The sequence below is a fragment of the Schistocerca gregaria genome, chromosome 9 (genome assembly GCF_023897955.1).
Source record: "Schistocerca gregaria isolate iqSchGreg1 chromosome 9, iqSchGreg1.2, whole genome shotgun sequence".
NCBI lineage: Eukaryota > Metazoa > Arthropoda > Insecta > Orthoptera > Acrididae > Schistocerca > Schistocerca gregaria.
The window spans coordinates 170,916,304-170,935,735 of NC_064928.1; the positions used below are offsets into that span (position 1 = coordinate 170,916,304).

Consider the following 19,432-nt stretch of genomic DNA (forward strand, 5'->3'; position numbering starts at 1 on the left):
GTGACTCTGCTGCCGTTGTTCTCTTATAGCGTCACAATCCTCTTCAACGACCGTCGGCGACGATGACTCAATACACATTTTCGTTCGCGTTGTTACTTGAGCCGTCGGCACACGGACCGTGCATCCGAACGTTGAGCGTTGAGCGTGCCGAGTTTCTGACGTCATAGCGTGGAACAGCACGTTCGGGAGTCTTTCCGAACGTGCAGAGCAATATTTGGCATGTCAGATATTCTGAGCGTGCGTCTGAGCGTTGACCAATGAGATGGCACAACGCCACCTACGTCACACGCACGCCGTCTCCATTCAGTAAAGAGTTGTGAGGCGCCATATTGGCATTCATTTCAAGCCTCTATGATACGTATATATACCGTTTCTGAGCACCAGCAAATTGAGAATCACTGGAAAACCCGCTGTTAACTGTGTGATTCGTTCCAATAAAATAATGAGAAACATCATATTCGTTGCAAAAGAATTATTGTAACTTGCGTATTATGAGAGCAGGCTATTGGAAGGCAGCGAAATACTGAAGATCATCCCAAAACGCATTGCTCTTGGTACAATTTGTTATAATTCAATTTCAATTTTTAACATAATTATCTACGATTAAGTATGATTAGAGAGAAAGCGTGTGTTGTTAGTTTAGCGGCCGGCACGGTAGCTGAGCGTATTCGGTCAGAGAGGCGGTTGGCCTCTGTAATAATAAACCTGAGTGGATGGATCAACCACAGAACTTGAACAGGATGTCTTGCGACGTCCGCAACGACGAAACACAACGAGTAATAACGAACAAAATGAAAAAAGAAAAAAAAAGCTTAATGAGTAGTGTCACTGAGCACTATAAAGTTCTTTGTTGGGGCGGTGGTTCGCGTCTTAACACTACCAAATTTTTTTCCTAACATTCACGTTTTTATTAGGTTGTGATACTTTATTATTAGTCTAATATAAGTATGTGCTATAATATTTGATGATATGTAAATATAAGTTCACCTTTTTCTTAGGGGTGATTTTGTTGCATTGGCTTAATCTACAGGACAGCTTGCGCTACTTGTATAAAAATATTTTGCTCCATTCTCTTTTACGCTTCTTAATTCAGATGTTGCAAAGATTCTACTACTGAGTAGGAACAGTGATCAAGTAAGACTGACCTTGGGAGTTTTTTTTTTAAATGTGTGAATGATGAAATAATGTTTATCTTATGCGGAGAAGTATTCCAAATTTGTACTGCACTGTTTGTAATGGAACTTTTATAAGCCTGTGTCCTTATTGATTGGACGTGGTACTTTCCTTTTACTGGACGAAGGAGGAAATGTGCGTTTTAATACAGCTAACGTGGGAATTTTACCCGCGCCCGTTGAGTAAACAGTGTGATTTACGAGGTAGAAACATGCCTCACCTGCCGCTGGAGTGCGTTGCGATCGCGTATACCACGTTGGGGCCCACGTACCATATGCACAAGTCGCATCATTCCTGAGCGTTCAGCAACACGTTGAACTCGGCACGCTCAACATTAACGTTCGACAACACGGCCCGTGTGCCGATGGCTTTAGAGGATGATGATTTTTTCAGCTTTCCCTGTATGCGGTATTAATCTTCGATGCAGTGGCTCTAGAAACACCAAACACCTCGGCTACCTCGATTGTGGAAGCACGCACCATACCAGCAGCAACGTTTTGCCCCTGTTCGAAGTTACTCAGCTGTGTCATAATGCACTCACAACTGTTCTGGCCTCGACTGACACTTGAAACGTATTGAGGACGTTGCAGAGGTGCCGTTCCTAGTCAAACGGGGATGCCTGGCCAGCAACTGCGTTTATGACACTTGAAACGTATTGAGGACGTTGCAGAGGTGCCGTTCGTAGTCAAACGGGGATGCCTGGCTAGCAACTGTGTTTATGACACTTGAAACGTATTGAGGACGTTGCAGAGGTGCCGTTCGTAGTCAAATGGGGATGCCTGGCTAGCAACTGCGTTTATGACACTTGAAACGTATTGAGGACGTTGCAGAGGTGCCGTTCGTAGTCAAACGGGGATGCCTGGCTAGCAACTGCGTTTATGACACTTGAAACGTATTGAGGACGTTGCAGAGGTGCCATTCGTAGTCAAACGAGGATGCCTGGCCAGCAACTGCGTTTATGACACTTTAAACGTATTGAGGACGTTGCAGAGGTGCCGTTCGTAGTCAAACGGGGATGCCCGGCCAGCAACTGCGTTTATGACACTTTAAACGTATTGAGGACGTTGCAGAGGTGCCGTTCGTAGTCAAACGGGGATGCCTGGCCAGCAACTGCGTTTATGACACTTTAAACGTATTGAGGACGTTGCAGAGGTGCCGTTCGCAGTCAAACGGGGATGCCTGGCTAGCAACTGCGTTTACGTATTGAGGACGTTGCAGAGGTACTGTTCGTAGTCAAACGGGGATTCTTGGCTAGCAAGTGCGTTTATGATCGAGCAAGCATTTCGCGCTGTGTTCTCGTGTTTCTGTCGACCCATATAGTTCTAATGTAGTGTGCTGGACGTATACCTGGCTGCCTGGAGGCGTGCAGTAGCTAGCTAGGCAGTAGTAGTTAGTCGGGTTGTTAGCTGGTGGTGTCGGCGCCAGCGGCGGTTAGGAAGTCGGGAAGGCTTGTTTAGGCGGCTAACCACAGGCCGCAGACTGCACACCCCACGCCTGCAACTCACGCCTTCTAATGCTGCCACCGGCCGCGGGCGGAGGAAAAATAAAGAAAACTCCATCCAGCAGGTGCTCGAGGCGGCGGCTGTATCAGTAGGTCACCGGGGTTCCTCACGGACAGGTATGTCGGGGCTGGCTCTCTATTGGTGAAGAGCGTGACTGGAAACCGAGGCCAGCCGGTGTGGCCGTGCGGTTCTAGGCGCTTCAGCCTGGAACCGAGTGATCGCTACGGTCGCAGGTTCGAATCCTGCCTCGGGCATGGATGTGTGTGATGTCCTCGGGTTAGTTAGATTTAAGTAGTTCTACGTTCTAGGGGACTGATGACCTCGAATGTTAAGTTCCATAGTGCTCACAAAGGAACCTCCCCATCGCACTCCCCTCAGATTTAGTTACAAGTTGGCACAGCGGACAGATCTTGACTGCGGAACAAGAGGTCCTTGGTTCAAGTCTTCCCTTTTGAGGAATATTTTTCTTTCCTTACTTTCGCAAAGTTATGATCTGTCCGTTTGTTCATTGACGTCTCTGTTCACTGTAATAATTTTAGTGTCCGTGTTTTGCGACTGCACCGCGACGAAAGGACGTACCTCTCCAATGGGAACCGCAAACATTTGATCGCAAAGTCATAGGTCAACCGATTCCTCCACAGGAAAACACGTCTGATGTATTCTATACGACACTGGTGACGGCATGTGCGTCACATGACAGGAATATGTTGTCGACCCACCTAACTTGAACACTTCGCGAATGGGTAAAAAGATTCTTCTACCTTGCCCGATTTAGGTTTTCTTTTGGATGTGATAATCACTTCCAAAAAAAGTGATCGCATCGGACGGACGGACGGACACATAATAACTGTCTGAAAATAAAAAAAATTAAACTTTTCACTAGAGGGAAGACTTAAACGAAGGACCTCATGTTCCGCAGCTGCTCACGCTAACCACGGGACCACAACGCTCCTGAGCTCACACTATCCTTGCCTATCTTGCGCATCAACTACTCAGTTTGTATATTTGGCTTATTTTCTTCATAGTTCTTCCTGTTTTCTCGATTGATCTGTGTTCAGTTTTTCAAGGCCTGTCCACTGTGCCAACTTATAACTAAATCTGATGGGGGTGCGATGGGGAGGTTCCCTTGTCAGAGCCATTTGAACCGTTTATTTTTTTTATTTTTTTTTATTTTTTATTTTTTTTGCAAACAGAAACCACACTTTAGCCAGGTTACAGCCAAAACAATTTGACCTTCTTCAGAAACGAGTGACACTAAACTGCTTCTGAAGAAGGCCAAATTATTTTGACTGAAACCTGGGTAAAGTTTGGTTTCTATTTGCAACTGAGACTGACGTGTTACATGCTCAATTATCTGCACAATGTTAAAAATTCTGAAAATCCACCTTTAAACTGTAGGTCACTTTTCCAGTATTGGATTGCCGGGAGAGGTTAGGGACTCCCAAGTCGCCGAAGTGGCGTTCTATTGAAACAATTGCACCTGACCATTCAGCCACACGCAATTATTATATTACTACAGGTGTTCTGGTGCAGTTCTTCTTCTTGTCTTTATTTCGCATTTTAGATTTATTACGCTACACAGCCATCCTTACAACCCAGAGCACGATAGCGGAGCGCCGAAATAGCGACTAGATTGCCGATTTTTCGAGCGATTTTTCAGCTTTCCTCTTCAGGGCGGTTCCTTCAGATTTATAAGGACGCGGGCTAATAACAAAAATTATTTTGTTCAAAATTCTGTTATTTCTTGGAAGTGTGTGTGTGTGATCCAATATGTCTTTTATTTAATAAAATATTACTCACTCTATTTTGTAGCATGTCTTATATGGGACGCTGGTTGAGCGGAACAAAAATTATTTCGTTCAAAATTCTATCGTTTCTTGGAAATGTGTGTGTGTGTGTGGGTGGGGGGGGGGGGTGTGATCCAATATGTCTTTTACTTAATAAATTGTTACTCACTCTATTTTATAGCATGTCTTATATAGGACGCTGGTTGAGCGGATCATATACGAACTTCGGAAATTTAAAAAAAAACTTCCCTTCCCTTTTTTTACTATATTTTTGTTCTTACAGTAACTGATGACGTTCGGCTAGGGGTTACATTAATGTTGTGGAAATGTTCGAGGATGGAGCTCCGGTAGCGAACAGAGATTTTTTGTTTTTTATTTTAGACTTTCGATAACAGAGTGCTTAACGTTAGCTCTTCTGTGTCTGTTGCAGGATTCCCGCAGCTCAAGAACTGCTTCACCTCCAGCGGTGGCTGCATGACAGGTGAGTCCGTCGATTGCTATAGGTCCTTTACCCTCTGCGGCTTTCCAACATTCCATAATTTAATCAGCTGGGAGCATACACTCTCATATCATTACTTTTACGGGGCTGGCGGGTGGAAGGGAGAGGGCTGAAGCAAGATTTTAAACTAATTCAAGACTGTAAGCTGTAAGGTACAAGAACTGAAAAAAAACGGTGTACTGCTTGGTATGCAGTAAACAAGTAGGTAGTGCTCTATCGTTATAGCCTAGTACTATAATACTACTCACAGATATCTTTACGTATCCTAGCAGCGCATTTTGAAATTAGTAATTCTGGTGATTTGGATGTCAGCATTTTCACGCACGACGTCTTTTGGCTTTCCAACTGATGCGATTTTGAAGACTAAACGAAAAGCATGAGGCGGATCAAGTATGAGGAATCTTTTGTCTACAAGATACGATGTTCATGATGTAACATAAGACATGTTACACAAACAGGTAGACTGCATTTTTTGACGTATTGGCCTTTAGGTTACACAATACAGCGAACTTATTTTTACATCTATCCCTCTACCTTCTTCTTTTTCTATTCTGTACATAATTATGTAACTTAATGTTCCCAGCCGCGGGTTCTGTCTGTATATTCGGGCTAATCTCAGGAACTACTGTAGGGTTTTCATCAATAGAAAGACAGATTGCCGAGGAAAGTTTGTGTACATAATTTATTAACGAACTCAGTAATGCTTCGCAGTTTCTAAATATGAATGCCCCCCATGAACTATGGACCTTGCCGTTGGTGGGGAGGCTTGCGTGCCTCAGCGATACAGATGGCCGTACTGTAGGTGCAACCACAACGGAGGGATATCTGTTGAGAGGCCAGACAAACATGTGGTTCCTGAAGAGGGGCAGCAGCCTTTTCAGTAGTTGCAGGGGCAACAGTCTGGATGATTGACTGATCTGGCCTTGCAACATTAACCAAAACGCCCTTGCTTTCAGCCGAACGGCTGAAAGCAAGGGGAAACTACAGCCGTAATTTTTCCCGAGGACATGCAGCTTTACTGTATGATTAAATGATGATGGCATCCTCTTGGGTAAAATATTCCGGAGGTAAAATAGTCCCCCATTCGGATCACCGGGCGGGGACTACTCAGGAGGCCGTCGTTATCAGGAGAAAGAAAACTGGCGTTCTACGGATCGGAGCGTGGAATGTCAGATCCCTTAATCGGGCAGGTAGGTTAGAAAATTTAAAAAGGGAAATGGATAGGTTAAAGTTAGATATAGTGGGAATTAGTGAAGTTCGGTGGCAGGAGGAACAAGACTTCTGGTCAGGTGACTACAGGGTTATAAACACAAAATCAAATAGGGGTAATGCAGGAGTAGGTTTAATAATGAATAGGAAAATAGGAATGCGGGTAAGCTACTACAAACAGCATAGTGAACGCATTATTGTGGCCAAGATAGATACGAAGCCCACACCTACTACAGTAGTACAAGTTTATATGCCAACTAGCTCTGCAGATGATGAAGAAATTGAAGAAATGTACGATGAAATAAAAGAAATTATTCAGATAGTGAAGGGAGACGAAAATTTAATAGTAATGGGTGACTGGAATTCGAGTGTAGGAAAAGAGAGAGAAGGAAACATAGTAGGTGAATATGGATTGGGGCTAAGAAATGAAAGAGGAAGCCGCCTGGTAGAATTTTGCACAGAGCATAACTTAATCATAGCTAACACTTGGTTCAAGAATCATAAAAGAAGGTTGTATACATGGAAGAATCCTGGAGATACTAAAAGGTATCAGTTATATTATATAATGGTAAGACAGAGATTTAGGAACCAGTTTTAAACTGTAAGACATTTCCAGGGGCAGATGTGGACTCTGACCACAATCTATTGGTTATGACCTGTAGATTAAAACTGAAGAAACTGCAAAAAGGTGGCAATTTAAGGACATGGGATCTGGATAAACTGAAAGAACCAGAGGTTATACAGAGTTTCAAGGAGAGCATAAGGGAACAATTGACAGGAATGGGGGAAAGAAACACAGTAGAAGAAGAATGGGTAGCTCTGAGGGATGAAATAGTGAAGGCAGCAAAGGATAAAGTAGGTAAAAAGACGAGGGCTGCTAGAAATCCTTGGGTAACAGAAGAAATATTGAATTTAATTGATGAAAGGAGAAAATATAAAAATGCAGTAAATGAAGCAGGCAAAAAGGAATACAAACGTCTCAAAAATGAGATCGTCAGGAAGTGCAAAATGGCTAAGCAGGGATGGCCAGAGGACAAATGTAAGGATGTAGAAGCTTATCTCACTAGGGGTAAGATAGATACTGCATACAGGAAAATTAAAGAGACCTTTGGAGAGAAGAGAACCACGTGTATGAATATCAAGAGCTCAGATGGCAACCCAGTTCTAAGCAAAGAAGGGAAGGCAGAAAGGTGGAAGGAGTATATAGAAGTATTATACAAGGGCGATGTACTTGAGGACAATATTATGGAAATGGTAGAGGATGTAGATGAAGACGAAATGGGAGATAAGATACTGCGTGAAGAGTATGACAGAGCACTGAAAGACCTGAGTCGAAACAGGGCCCCCGGAGTAGACAACATTCCATTAGAACTACTGACGGCCTTGGGAGAGCCAGTCATAACAAAACTCTACCAGCTGGTGAGCAAGATGTACGAGACAGGCGAAATACCCTCAGACTTCAAGAAGAATATAATAATTCCAATCCCAAAGAAAACAGGTGCAGACAGATGTGAAAATTACCGAACTATCAGTTTAATAAGTCACAGCTGCAAAATATTAACTCGAATTCTTTACAGACGAATGGAAAAACTGGTAGATGAGGACCTCGGGGAGGATCAGTTTGGATTCCGTAGAAATGTTGGAACACGTGAGGCAATACTGACCTTACGACTTATTTTAGAAGAAAGATTAAGAAAAGGCAAACCTATGTTTCCAGCATTTGTAGACTTGGAGAAAGCTTTTGACAATGTTGACTGGAATACTCTCTTTCAAATTCTGAAGGTGGCAGGGGTAAAATATAGGGAGCGAAAGGCTATTTACAATATGTACAGAAACCAGATGGCAGTTATTAGAGTCGAGGGGCATGAAAGGGAAGCAGTGGTTGGGAAAGGAGTAAGACAGGGTTGTAACCTCTCCCCGATGTTATTCAATCTGTATATTAAGCAAGCAGTAAAGGAAGCAAAAGAAAAATTCGGAGTAGGTATTAAAATTCATGGAGAAGAAGTGAAAACTTTGAGGTTCGCCGATGACATTGTAATTCTGTCAGACACGGCAAAGGACTTGGAAGAGCAGTTGAACGGAATGGACAGTGTCTTGAAAGGTGGATATAAGATGAACATCAACAAAAGCAAAACGAGGATAATGGAATGTAGTCAAATTAAATCAGGTGATGCTGAGGGAATTAGATTAGGAAATGAGACACTTAAAGTAGTAAAGGGGTTTTGCTATTTAGGAAGTAAAATAACTGATGATGGTCGAAGTAGAGAGGATATAAAATGTAGACTGGCAATGGCAAGGAAAGCGTTTCTGAAGATGAGAAATTTGTTAACATCGAATATAGATTTATGTATCAGGAAGTCGTTTCTGAAAGTATTTGTTTGGAGTGTAGCCATGTATGGAAGTGAAACATGGACGATAAATAGTTTGGACAAGAAGAGAATAGAAGCTTTCGAAATGTGGTGCTACAGAAGAATGCTGGAGATTAGATGGGTAGATCACGTAACTAATAAGGAAGTATTGAATAGGATTGGGGAGAAGAGAAGTTTGTGGCACAACTTGACCAGAAGAAGGGATCGGTTGGTAGGACATGTTCTGAGGCATCAAGGGATCGCCAATTTAGTATTGGAGGGCAGCGTGGAGGGTAAAAATCGTAGAGGGAAACCAAGAGATGAATACACTAAGCAGATTCAGAAGGATGTAGGTTGCAGTAGGTACTGGGAGATGAAGATGCTTGCACAGGATAGAGTAGCTTCGAGAGCTGCATCAAACTAGTCTCAGAACTGAAGACAACAACAACAACAACAAAAAATATGTATGGAAATTGGATATACGTCCTAATCTCCTCCCCCCTCCTCTTTCTTTCCACATCCTCCTCCCACTTGCCCTGTGTGTATCACCTCTTCCCCCCTCTCTCTGTCCATCTCTTTCTCTCTCGTCTTTATGCCATCTCCTCTCTCTCTCTCTCTTGGGTATACGGTGTATGAGAGAGATCTCTGCAGCTGCTGCAGCTGTGAGGATAGTGGCTTCAGTGACAGTACTTCGTATACTCTTAAGCTTCGAACGGGTAAGGTTACAAAGTATTGGACGATTCAGATTTCGTATTATTTTTCTAATCATTAGTCAATAAGCCATAATTAAAATTTTCCTGTTTACTGTACAATCGACGGCGAGGAAGAAAACAAAACAACACTTCGCTGTATATACAATTTTTGTTTGAAAATATATATTGGTCTACGACTTTTTTCCGCTGTTTTGCAGTAGGTGGCAGTAGCGTCAAGTGGTGGTGCAGTTGGTAGATCTTAATGTCATACCGTAAGCTTAGGCATTTGTAGAAATAGAGCCGGCACAGAATTAGTGGATTTGTGATTGCATAGTCAAGTTATTCTCTATTGAATATGTCACCTTACGAACCCAGTTCTTGTCATTACGGTAAATTTTAATGATCTGATGTAAAATGGAGAAATTTGTGGCTGAGATTCATAAAATGGTGGGTATGACGGATGGTGAAGCACCTATTAGTGAAAGAACGTCAAATTGTTTCAACTTTTCAAGAAAGGTGATTTTGACGTTGGAGACTGACATTACGGTGGAAGCGAGAAAGCTTCCGAAGCTACTGAAATCGATGGAAACGATCACTGGAGCTCATTATAGAAATCAATTAATGCATTTGAGCCGAGCACTGAAAAACAAGCTGCCACAGTGCAGCGTTATGTAAAGGAGATTTTGCAGCATGACTCTGGGCAATCCCATGTCGCACAACCCGTTGAAACACACTTGGAACCGTTGAAATGGCATCTCCTACCACACCTGTCGTATTCTCCAGACATTCGGTTGGTTGGCTGATATGGGGCAGGGGACCAAACAGCGATTTCATCGGTCGCATCGGATTAGGTAAGAATGCGGGAGGAAGTCGGCCGTGCCCTTTCAAAGGAATCATTCCGGTATTTGCCTGAAGCGATTTAGGGAAATCATAGAAAGCCTAAATAAGGATGGCCAGACACGGGTTTGAAGCGTCGTCCTTCCGAAGTCCAGCATTCTAATCACTGCGCCACATCGCACGGTCTAGTCATTTCCCCCCATTTCACTACCATCTTATGCATGACAGTTACGTTATGTGGGACTCCATTAAATCGTGCGAAATCTCACGGCACGCATCCATACATGACAAGAGACACTATCTTCTAGGCATCTTTATGCGCTCACTGTGCGCTGAGAACTGAAGAAATAAGAAGAGTGACATGTCGCTATCTACGGGCATACTGGATCCACTGCCTTGACAAATCTGTGCAAAGCTGTTTCGGATTTTCACTGTCGTCTCCATTTCGCGTCCGATCACTCCTTACTTTCCGAGTAGCCCTCGTCTATATCTTACAGATGTGTATCTTGCATTCTTCCGAATGTTCATTAGAGTGTCATGTAAATTTTGTAAGTAAACAAGTCAAGTACTTTTCCGTATATTTTTTACCAACGTTGGTAACAACTTGTTTTTATATAGTACTATAGAAAAATATTTTTTGAAAATTGGCTCAACTTTCTGAATTAAGGACCCCTGCCGCTGTGTAAACGATGTCATTGCCTTATAGCGGTGAATGGCAGAACTCTTTGGAATCATCTGTACATATTATAAATTAGTCCCCTGTCTCGTTTTTCTCTCTGCATTGAAGGGTAATCTCAGGAACTAAAGTAGGTATTTTGATGTAGTCTTAAGTAAAAAAAAAACACAGGCCGATTCACGAGGAAGGTTTGAATACACACACATCAAAAAAACGTTTTGCATCGTCTCGGTTCCGAGAATTCCGGAACCTGTACAGAAAATTGGAATAGAGATCATAATAATCATCATTTCCGCCCTTTTTATTGTTCATGAAAACCACACATTGTATGTTGTACCATGATACAGCGAGACCTTCAGAGGTGGTGATCCAGATTGCTGTACACACCGGTAACTCTAATATTCGGCAGCACGTCCTCTTGCATTGATCCATGCCTGTATTCGTCGTGGCATACTATCCACATGTTCATCAAGGCATTGCTGGTCCAGATTGTCCCATTTCTCTACGGCGATTCGGCGTAGATCCCTCAAAGTGGTTGGTCGATCATGTTGTACATAAACAGCCCTTTTCAATCTATCCCGGGCACGTTCGATAGAGTTCATCTCTGGAGAACATGCTGGCCACTGTAGCCGAGCGATGTCGTTATCCTGAAGGAAGTCACTCACAAGATGTGCACGATGGGGCCGCGAGTTGTCTCCCATGAAGACGAATGCCTCGCCGATATGGTTGCACTATCGGTCGGAGGATGGCATTCACGTATCGTACAGCCCCTACGGCACCTGCAATGACCACCAGCGGCGTACGTCGGCCCCACATAATGCCACCCCAAAACAGCAGGGAACCTCCACCTTGCTGCACTGGCTGCACAATGTGTCTAAGGCGTTCAGCCTGACCGGGTTGCCACCAAACACGTCTCCGACGATTGTCTTGTTGAAGGCATATGCAACTCTCATCGGTGAAGAGAACGTAATGTCAATCCTAAGCGGTCCATTCGGCATGTTGTTGGGACCATCTGTACCGCGCTACATGGTGTTATGGTTGCAAATAGGGAGTGGTGGTGGTGGTTAGTGTTTAACGTCCCGTCGACAACGAGGTCATTAGAGACGGTGCAAATAGGGATTTCGCCATGGACGTCTGTAGTGAAGTTGCGCATCATGCAGCCTATTGCGCACAGTTTGAGTCGTAACACAACGTCTTTTGGCTGCACGAAAAGCGTTATTCAACATGGTGGCATTGGTGTCAGCGTTCCTCCCAGCTATAACCCATAATTAGCTGTCACTCAGTGCAGTAGTAAGTAGCCTTTGGGCGGCCTGAGCGAGGCGTGTCATCGAAAATTCCTGTCTCTCTGTATCTCCGCTATGTCCGAACACCGTCGATGTGGTTCACTCCGAGACGCCTGGACACTTCCCTTGTTGAGAGCCCTTCCATGCACAAAGTAACAATGCGGACGCGATCGACCCGCGGTATCGACCGTCTAGGCATGGCTGAACTACAGACAACTTGAGCCGTGTACCTCTTTCCTGGTGGAATGACTGGAACTGATCGGTTGTCTGACCCCCTCCGCCTAAGAGGCGCTGTTCACGCATGGTTGTTTACATATATGGGCGGGATTAGTGACGTCTCTGAACAGTCAAAGGGACGATGTCTGTGATACAATACCCTCAGTCAACGTCTATCTTCAGGAGTTCTGGGAAACGGGTGTGTGCATATTACAGTCACACCAGATAAGCAGGCTAGCTTCAGATATTTAGTGCTCCCTGTGCGTACCTGGAGTAGGTCGCTAGTAAAATGTATAGGTATTGATTTATCATTACTGTTAGAATTATGTAAACTGAAGGGGAAGTGGGGAGGCGACGAGTGTAAATATGTCCCAATTCAAGACTTGAACCCGAGGTCCGCAAATGTGTGGACTTTCCCGGTACGCTCACCGGCCGACTCACACTCCCACCTAGCGCCACCATGCTTGCTACTTTTAAATTCCTGCTGGAGGTCGAACGTAAATGTTCACTCACACTAAATGTTGTTGATTCATTAGAGGAAAATCGATCATATAAATGTGTAACGTCTGGTTTTTTGGACATGTCCAATATAATAGAGACCACGCATCCACGTAATATTGTTAGAATATTTGTTTATTTGCGGACTCACGAACATGCCCACGCACACAAAATCCCTTCCCTCCCCCTCTAACACACACATACACACACACACGCAGAATTGCCGCAGTCACCCGCGTTTATTGAAGCACCACCCAGTCGTTGCCTCGCCTAAAGCGCCCAAATGCTTCTGCCGCGAGAAGAATGCGAGAGGAGGCAACCCTCGCAGTTCATCGCCACCTCGGGTTGACTCCAGACGCAGTGCGCGGACCCGGTGGACAAAAAGCGGTGATACCAATGAGCAGAATGGACGCCGCCGATGGCGAGGGGGGGGGGGGGGGGGGCGAGGCTAGCGCACAACGCCTGCTCCTCTTATCTCCTCCCCAGTTCCCTCTTTCTTGCACCCTTTCCTCTCGCGGTATTATGCCGAGGCGGGAGTCACAGAAGGAGGGAACCGCGAGCGATAAAAAAACGCCGTCTTGTCTTGCGGCAGCGAGACAATGTCGCATCGGCGTGTCGTGACGTGACGTGACGTGTGCGGCTCCCCCCCCCCCCCCCCCCCCCTCTCGCTGTACTGACACAAACTCGCCCATCCTTTAGCCACCAAAAACCGCCTCGCGCTACAAGAAGCACTTGTCTAATTAAGGTCCACGCGTCTGCTCCCGCGGTATTCTCCTCACCCATCCCCACAACTCTTCCTCTCGCGTCTTTGTCTACGGCGCTAAATCCTACACCGTTCGACAATTGAACTGCCAGATTCTCTCCTCCGATCCTCCTCCCCTCTCCCATTCAGATGCGGTCCTGAATCACCCTCCTACAGCAATTATTCTCACCATTTTACTCCCGGCGTTCCCCAACTTCCCATCTTTCCAGAACAAGAGCACACCTTGGCCATTATGTCTCTTCAAGACTCTCATCGGCCTGTGTTGGTAGTTTCACTTCCGTGTTGTCTCCATTCCACCACAAGACATTCTGGTGTAGCAGCATTTCTTACAGCAACCGTCGCTACAAAATCCCACTTCTCACATGTGTGTATAGCAGTGCATTGGTATGAACTTAAAATTGGTCACGATAGAGATACACGGTCAAGTGACGTTATTGTGACCACCGCCAGCGATAGACTTCGACATGCAATATCTACTCACAGACGGCAGATGGCGGTACTAGGAGGACGGTACGCAAAGCGTGTAGGAGAGACGCAACAAACAGTACAGCACTTGTAATGTGGAAACGGAAGGATTTATGAGATGTCTGAAAGGACATAATCTTGGTTTTCGGGCCAAGTGTGGAAGCATTTCCGAAACGACTAAGTTTTTAAGCAGTTCAAATGCCGCCTGGTTAAGGTATTCCATACATGTCAAAATTGCGCTGTCCAAAATCTGAGCCAAAACAACCCTGCTGCGCCACGGACCGCACGTAACAGGGTGAACAACAGGTGTGGAGGTGCGAATATACGTGCAACTGTTCAGCTGCTGACCGACCGGATGAACCAAGGGGACCGGCCGGAGTGGCCGTGCGGTTCTAGGCGCTACAGTCTGGAACCGCGCGACCGCTACAGTCGCAGGTTCGAATCCTGTCTCGGGCATTGATGTGTGTGATGTCCTTAGATTAGTTAGGTTTAACTAGTTCTAAGTTCTAGGCGACTGACGACCTCAGAAGTTAAGTCGCATAGTGCTCAGAGCCATTTGAACCATTTTGAACCAAGCACCCTCCATGAAAAACACGACCACGCCATAACACCACCGGATCCGAATTTTAATGTTGGCACTGCAGACGCTGGCAGATGAGGTTCACCGGGAATTCGCCATACCCACAGCATGCCATCGCATCGCCACATTGCGTACCGTGATTCGTCACTCTACACAACATTTTTCCACTGTTCAATCGTCCAACGTTTATGCTCCTTACACCAAGCGAGGCGTGGTGTGGCATTTACGGGCGTGATGTGTGGCTTATGAATAACCAGTCGGTGAGTTCTTCGGAACGCCCCATTCTGCTCTCTGACAATGTCTAATGACTACTGAGGTCGCTGATATGGAGTACACGGCAGCAAGTGGCAGTACAACGCACCTATGTTTTTGGTGGTGTCCGGATACTTTTGATAGCATAGAGTCGACAAATGCATTCACATTCATGTTATCGTGTTGGTCCGTGCCCGAGAGGAAAATTAGCATCTTGTTCGGGAGTGGGTCGCTTCGAATTGAGATCTCACCGTAGCGCTTAGTTCTTCCATATTGTGACCCGCACCTCGAGAGGATGCCCCTGCGAGGGCAGATAGCTGCGTCAGACGGCCAGCCGCGTCCCATTCATGGCGAGGACCACCGGGAAGAGACTGTCTGAAGGGTCATTACTGCCGCCAGGGTTCCCACAGGGCAGGCTACAGGCGAGCGAGACGCCTTTGGCGGGCGCGGCTGCCAGGCGCCGCCAGGTAATTGAGGCCCGGTTGGAAGAAGCCAGCACCGTCATGGCGCACAATTGTGTTGTCTTAGCCGACAGCCGTCAGGCGGCGCGCCGGCCCATTCACAACGGCGAGGTTCCCAGGCCGCCGGCCACACGGTCGCGGCCCGCCCGCTAACGGGACTCGTCCCCAGGAATGTCTGCGCCTCTCCACCAGAGCTGGCAGCCTCTTCTCTCGGACCCCCTCTGGTCCGTGACACCGTGACAGCCTTCTCTGGACCTGGATTATTCTCCACAATGAGCTACTGTTGTACACCTACATCTATACTCCTCGAGCTACCTTACGGTGTGCGGTGGAGAGTACTTCTAACAGGCACCCCTTCCCTGTTCCACTCGCGAATGGCGTGTGGGAAGGATCATTGTCGGTAAGCCACTGCATTAGTTCCAACTTCTCGAATTTCAACAAGACAGCGCAACCTTTCACGGATGGACTTGTTGCACTATGGGATCAAAAGCATACGGACAGCCCCCAAAACATATGTTTCTCGTATTAGGTGCGTTGTGCTGCCGCCTGTTGGCAGGTACTCCATATCAGCGACCTCAGTAGTCATTAGACATCGTGAGACAGCAGACTGGGGCGCTCCGCGGAACTCACGGACTTCGAGCGTGGTCAGGTGTCGCTTGTTTCATACGTCTGTACGCGAGATTTCCACACTTCTAAATATTCTTAGGTCCACTGTTTCTCGTGTGATAGTGAAGTGGAAACGTAAAGGGACACGTACAGCTCAAAAGTGTACTGTCCGACCTCGTCTGTGGACTGACAGAGGCCGCCCACAGTTGAAGAGGGTCGTAATGTGTAATAGGCAGACATCTGTCCAGACCATGACACAGGAATCCATACTGCGTAAGGATCCACTGCAAGTACTCTAACAGTTAGTTTGAATTCCAGCATTGCCGATGGACTTGTAAGTTATTTTCTGACAGGTATCCGGATGCTTTTGATCACATAGTGTAAATTGACGTATGTTCTGATTGCATTGACTTAGAAGCTTAACATTTTGACACCGCCAAGGGATCGTACACTTAAGCACTTTAGATAAATTTCACCTTGTGTTTGTATTGAGTGTTTTAAACCGAGGACCTAGAAACGACAGAGAGGCTACGTCCCGCCGTAGCTCCGCCCCCCCCCCCCCCCCCCCCCCTTGGAACGTCTCACACCAGGCGAGTGTAACCCCAAATGTTTGCACCTGGAGAGAGTGTTTGCACAGCAATAGCTGAAATAGTGTAACTGAGGCGGAGTAAGGGGAACCGCCTTGAAAACCATCCACAGGCTGGCCGGCACACGGGACCTCGACACTAATCCGCCGGGCGGATTCGTGCCGGGAACCGGGACGCCTTCCCGCTCGGGAAGCAGCGCATCAGACCGCTCGGCTAGCCGGCTTGACAATTTCATCTTGATACGTATACCAGTTTCTGGCGAAAAACTGAGCTTTACCGTCGGGCAGGTAGGGAGACGGACAACAAAGTGATAAGGCTTCCGCTTTTACCGACTGAGGTACGGAACCCTAAAAACGGTTAAAGAATTATGGAATTATGTGCGAGGTAGTCTTGTTCCTTCATATTTCATACTGCAGTGGCATTTCCGGCCTGGCGGTCTGGCAATAAAGTTCGTGCATGTGTATCGAGAAATCATTGGATCTAATCCCGATCCGACAACGAGAATCGTCAGTGTGCCTTTCATCTAGTCTTCATCTCTCAACGATGTGAAGAGTCGCCAGGAACGACACGTGGTTCGGATTCCACGTCAAACTGTAGGTCGGATAAGTGGCGTAAATTACGGAGACGCAAGTTGTCGATGTGGAGTCCAATTGACGGACTTGCACTCTGTCAGTGACTCACACGAAATCATTATTATTCCTGCAGTAGTGCGACAGGTGCTGCCTTACACACAAAATATCATGTTTTACACCCTATCCTGAGAATACCAGATTGGCGGGAAGCGCGAGTTGGTACCAGCTGCAATCGTAAATTTTCGACGGTTTAGCAATCTACGGTCAATTTTGGCTGCCCGCGAAGGTAGCGCAGCGCTGGGCGGTGTAATGCACTGGACAACAGCAACGGTGGCGCTGGTGGCATTTGATTTTAAACTAACTTCCCGATGAACTAGAGACTTGAAACTTTCCACATAGCTCAGAACTTGATGTCAATGCAATGTTATCTCACTTTTATGTGTAGTATGTGGCGGAGAACACTTTTTCTGTCTTGTTCGCTACAAATTTTACAATTGATTTCAAACCAATTTCCCATTGAGCTAGACACTTCAAACGTCCAACATAGTTCAAAATTGTATGACAGTGCTACATTAACTAGCTTTCCTATTTAGAATGTGTGCGGAGGTTACTTTGTGCACTCTTTTCTGTGCCAGTCGCGAATGGTTCGCGGTAATAAAAGATGCTAGTAAGCCTCCATATGAGCTTGGCCCTCTCTAATTTTTACCTTCACGGTCTTTTCGCGAGATATGCGCTGGAGGAAGGAATATACTGGTTAACTCGGGTGAAGAGAAACTGAAATAAACCTTTGATTTACCACATTGTTGCAATCTCATCAAAATGAATTTCATACACGCAAGACTAAAAAGTAGAAAATAATTATTTAAATAAACAAATCCTTTTAAAATGACACGTTTTTAAACTGCACTAAAAAGTATAAAATAATTTCCTCTAGCTCCATACAGATTTGTAACCCCATACAGATAGTCATGGAAATGTAAGATAGGGAATTTGTAATAGCTATCACAATACTTGTAAAATTTAAAACGAAAGATATGGAGCACATATAATAGATAATAGTGCAGGGAGTAGCTGTCGTTGGAGAAAAATCCCACAACATTTCATAACATTTGCAGTGCAAAAAAATTATTAGTGACTTAAGTGACCTATTCATGTGTCAGTTACTATTGCATTTTCCGCACGTTTTGCGTTTTAAGCTTGACAAGTATTGTCACACGTATAAAAAAACTCACAAGACGAATTTTCAGGACTTTTGATAGTTTTTAGTCCGCATTAAGAACGAGTTTTATTGAAACGTTTTTTGTTTTAATAACTAGCTTAGTGGTCGTTGCTTCGCTCGTTTCTTTTCTTTTCTTTTTTTATCAAGCTTTTGTGTTACTCACAAATTGTAAACACCTTGTAAAATTTTCACGCTACTTAAGAAGTAAGGTCTTTTCCAAATGTACTTTTGACCAAAAAGCGATTCTAGTAGTTGGAGTGGAAGGTTCTTCTCCGTTCTTGTGGTAATATTTCCACGAAAACTTTCATCACATAGTATATATTTTTTCGTATCTACCGAGAAGTGAAACACCAATTTTCATAGGTTAAGCTTTAATACATTTTTAGTATAACGAAATATTTTCTTGAAAATTTTCAGCCTCTATTTCACCTCGAACGGGCTTGAATTTCCAATAAACAGTGGAACCCGTATTTTTTTAAATTTCTAACAGAGAAGCCAAGTACAAATTTAGCTTTGCAAATGAGTTCATAATGAATTATTTCATAAAACATTTCATCCCCTATTTCTCTCCCTTAGGGGCTGAACTTCCAAAAACACTAAGCCCGTAATCTTTCTTTGTAACGCAGAAGTCAAATACCAATTTTCGTAGACGTTGCTTTAAAAATACTTTAGTAGTTCTTTAATAATGATTTATTTTCAAAAAGCTTTCCCAGTATTTCTCCCAACAGGGATTAAATATCCAAACCGAAACAAGTATTTCTTTATTTCTGACTGAGAAACAAAATAGCAATTTTCGTAAACAGGAATTTTAAAATTGTCTTATAGCGACATATTTTCATAAAGCACTTCATTCCCTATTCTCTCCATAGGGCTGGAATTTCGAAAAAACACTTCTTAAACGACGCCTACAGTATAAGATTAACAGACTCTCCAAATTTCAAGTTTCGGTCGTTATCGGTTTGAGCTGGGCGATGAGAAGTTAGTGAGTCAGTCAGTCGGGTCATTGACTTGTTTGTATACAGATTATTTTCTCCTGTCGTTTCATAACAAAACGCTGGTATGGCAACAGCTGGAGGAAGTTGGGGGAGGGGGGGGGGGCGGGGGCTGTGGGAGGGGGAGGGAAGAGGGGGGGGGGGAGGAAGCTTGAACACGAAAGCGACCCACATTTACGGGCGTCCTTGCTGGCGTGCTCTTTGGAGATTCAGTA

General features: G+C 45.0%; 1 protein-coding gene across 1 annotated transcript in view; it reads left to right on the top strand.

Annotated features, from left to right (window-relative positions):
• Positions 1–19,432, top strand: part of LOC126291476 (homeobox protein unc-4-like) — a 592,581-nt gene that overhangs the window by 199,619 nt on the left and 373,530 nt on the right. The window contains exon 4 of the mRNA XM_049984986.1: positions 4,893–4,943. Within this exon, the coding sequence (XP_049840943.1) occupies positions 4,893–4,943 (51 nt within the window). The remainder of the gene's footprint in view (positions 1–4,892; positions 4,944–19,432) is intronic.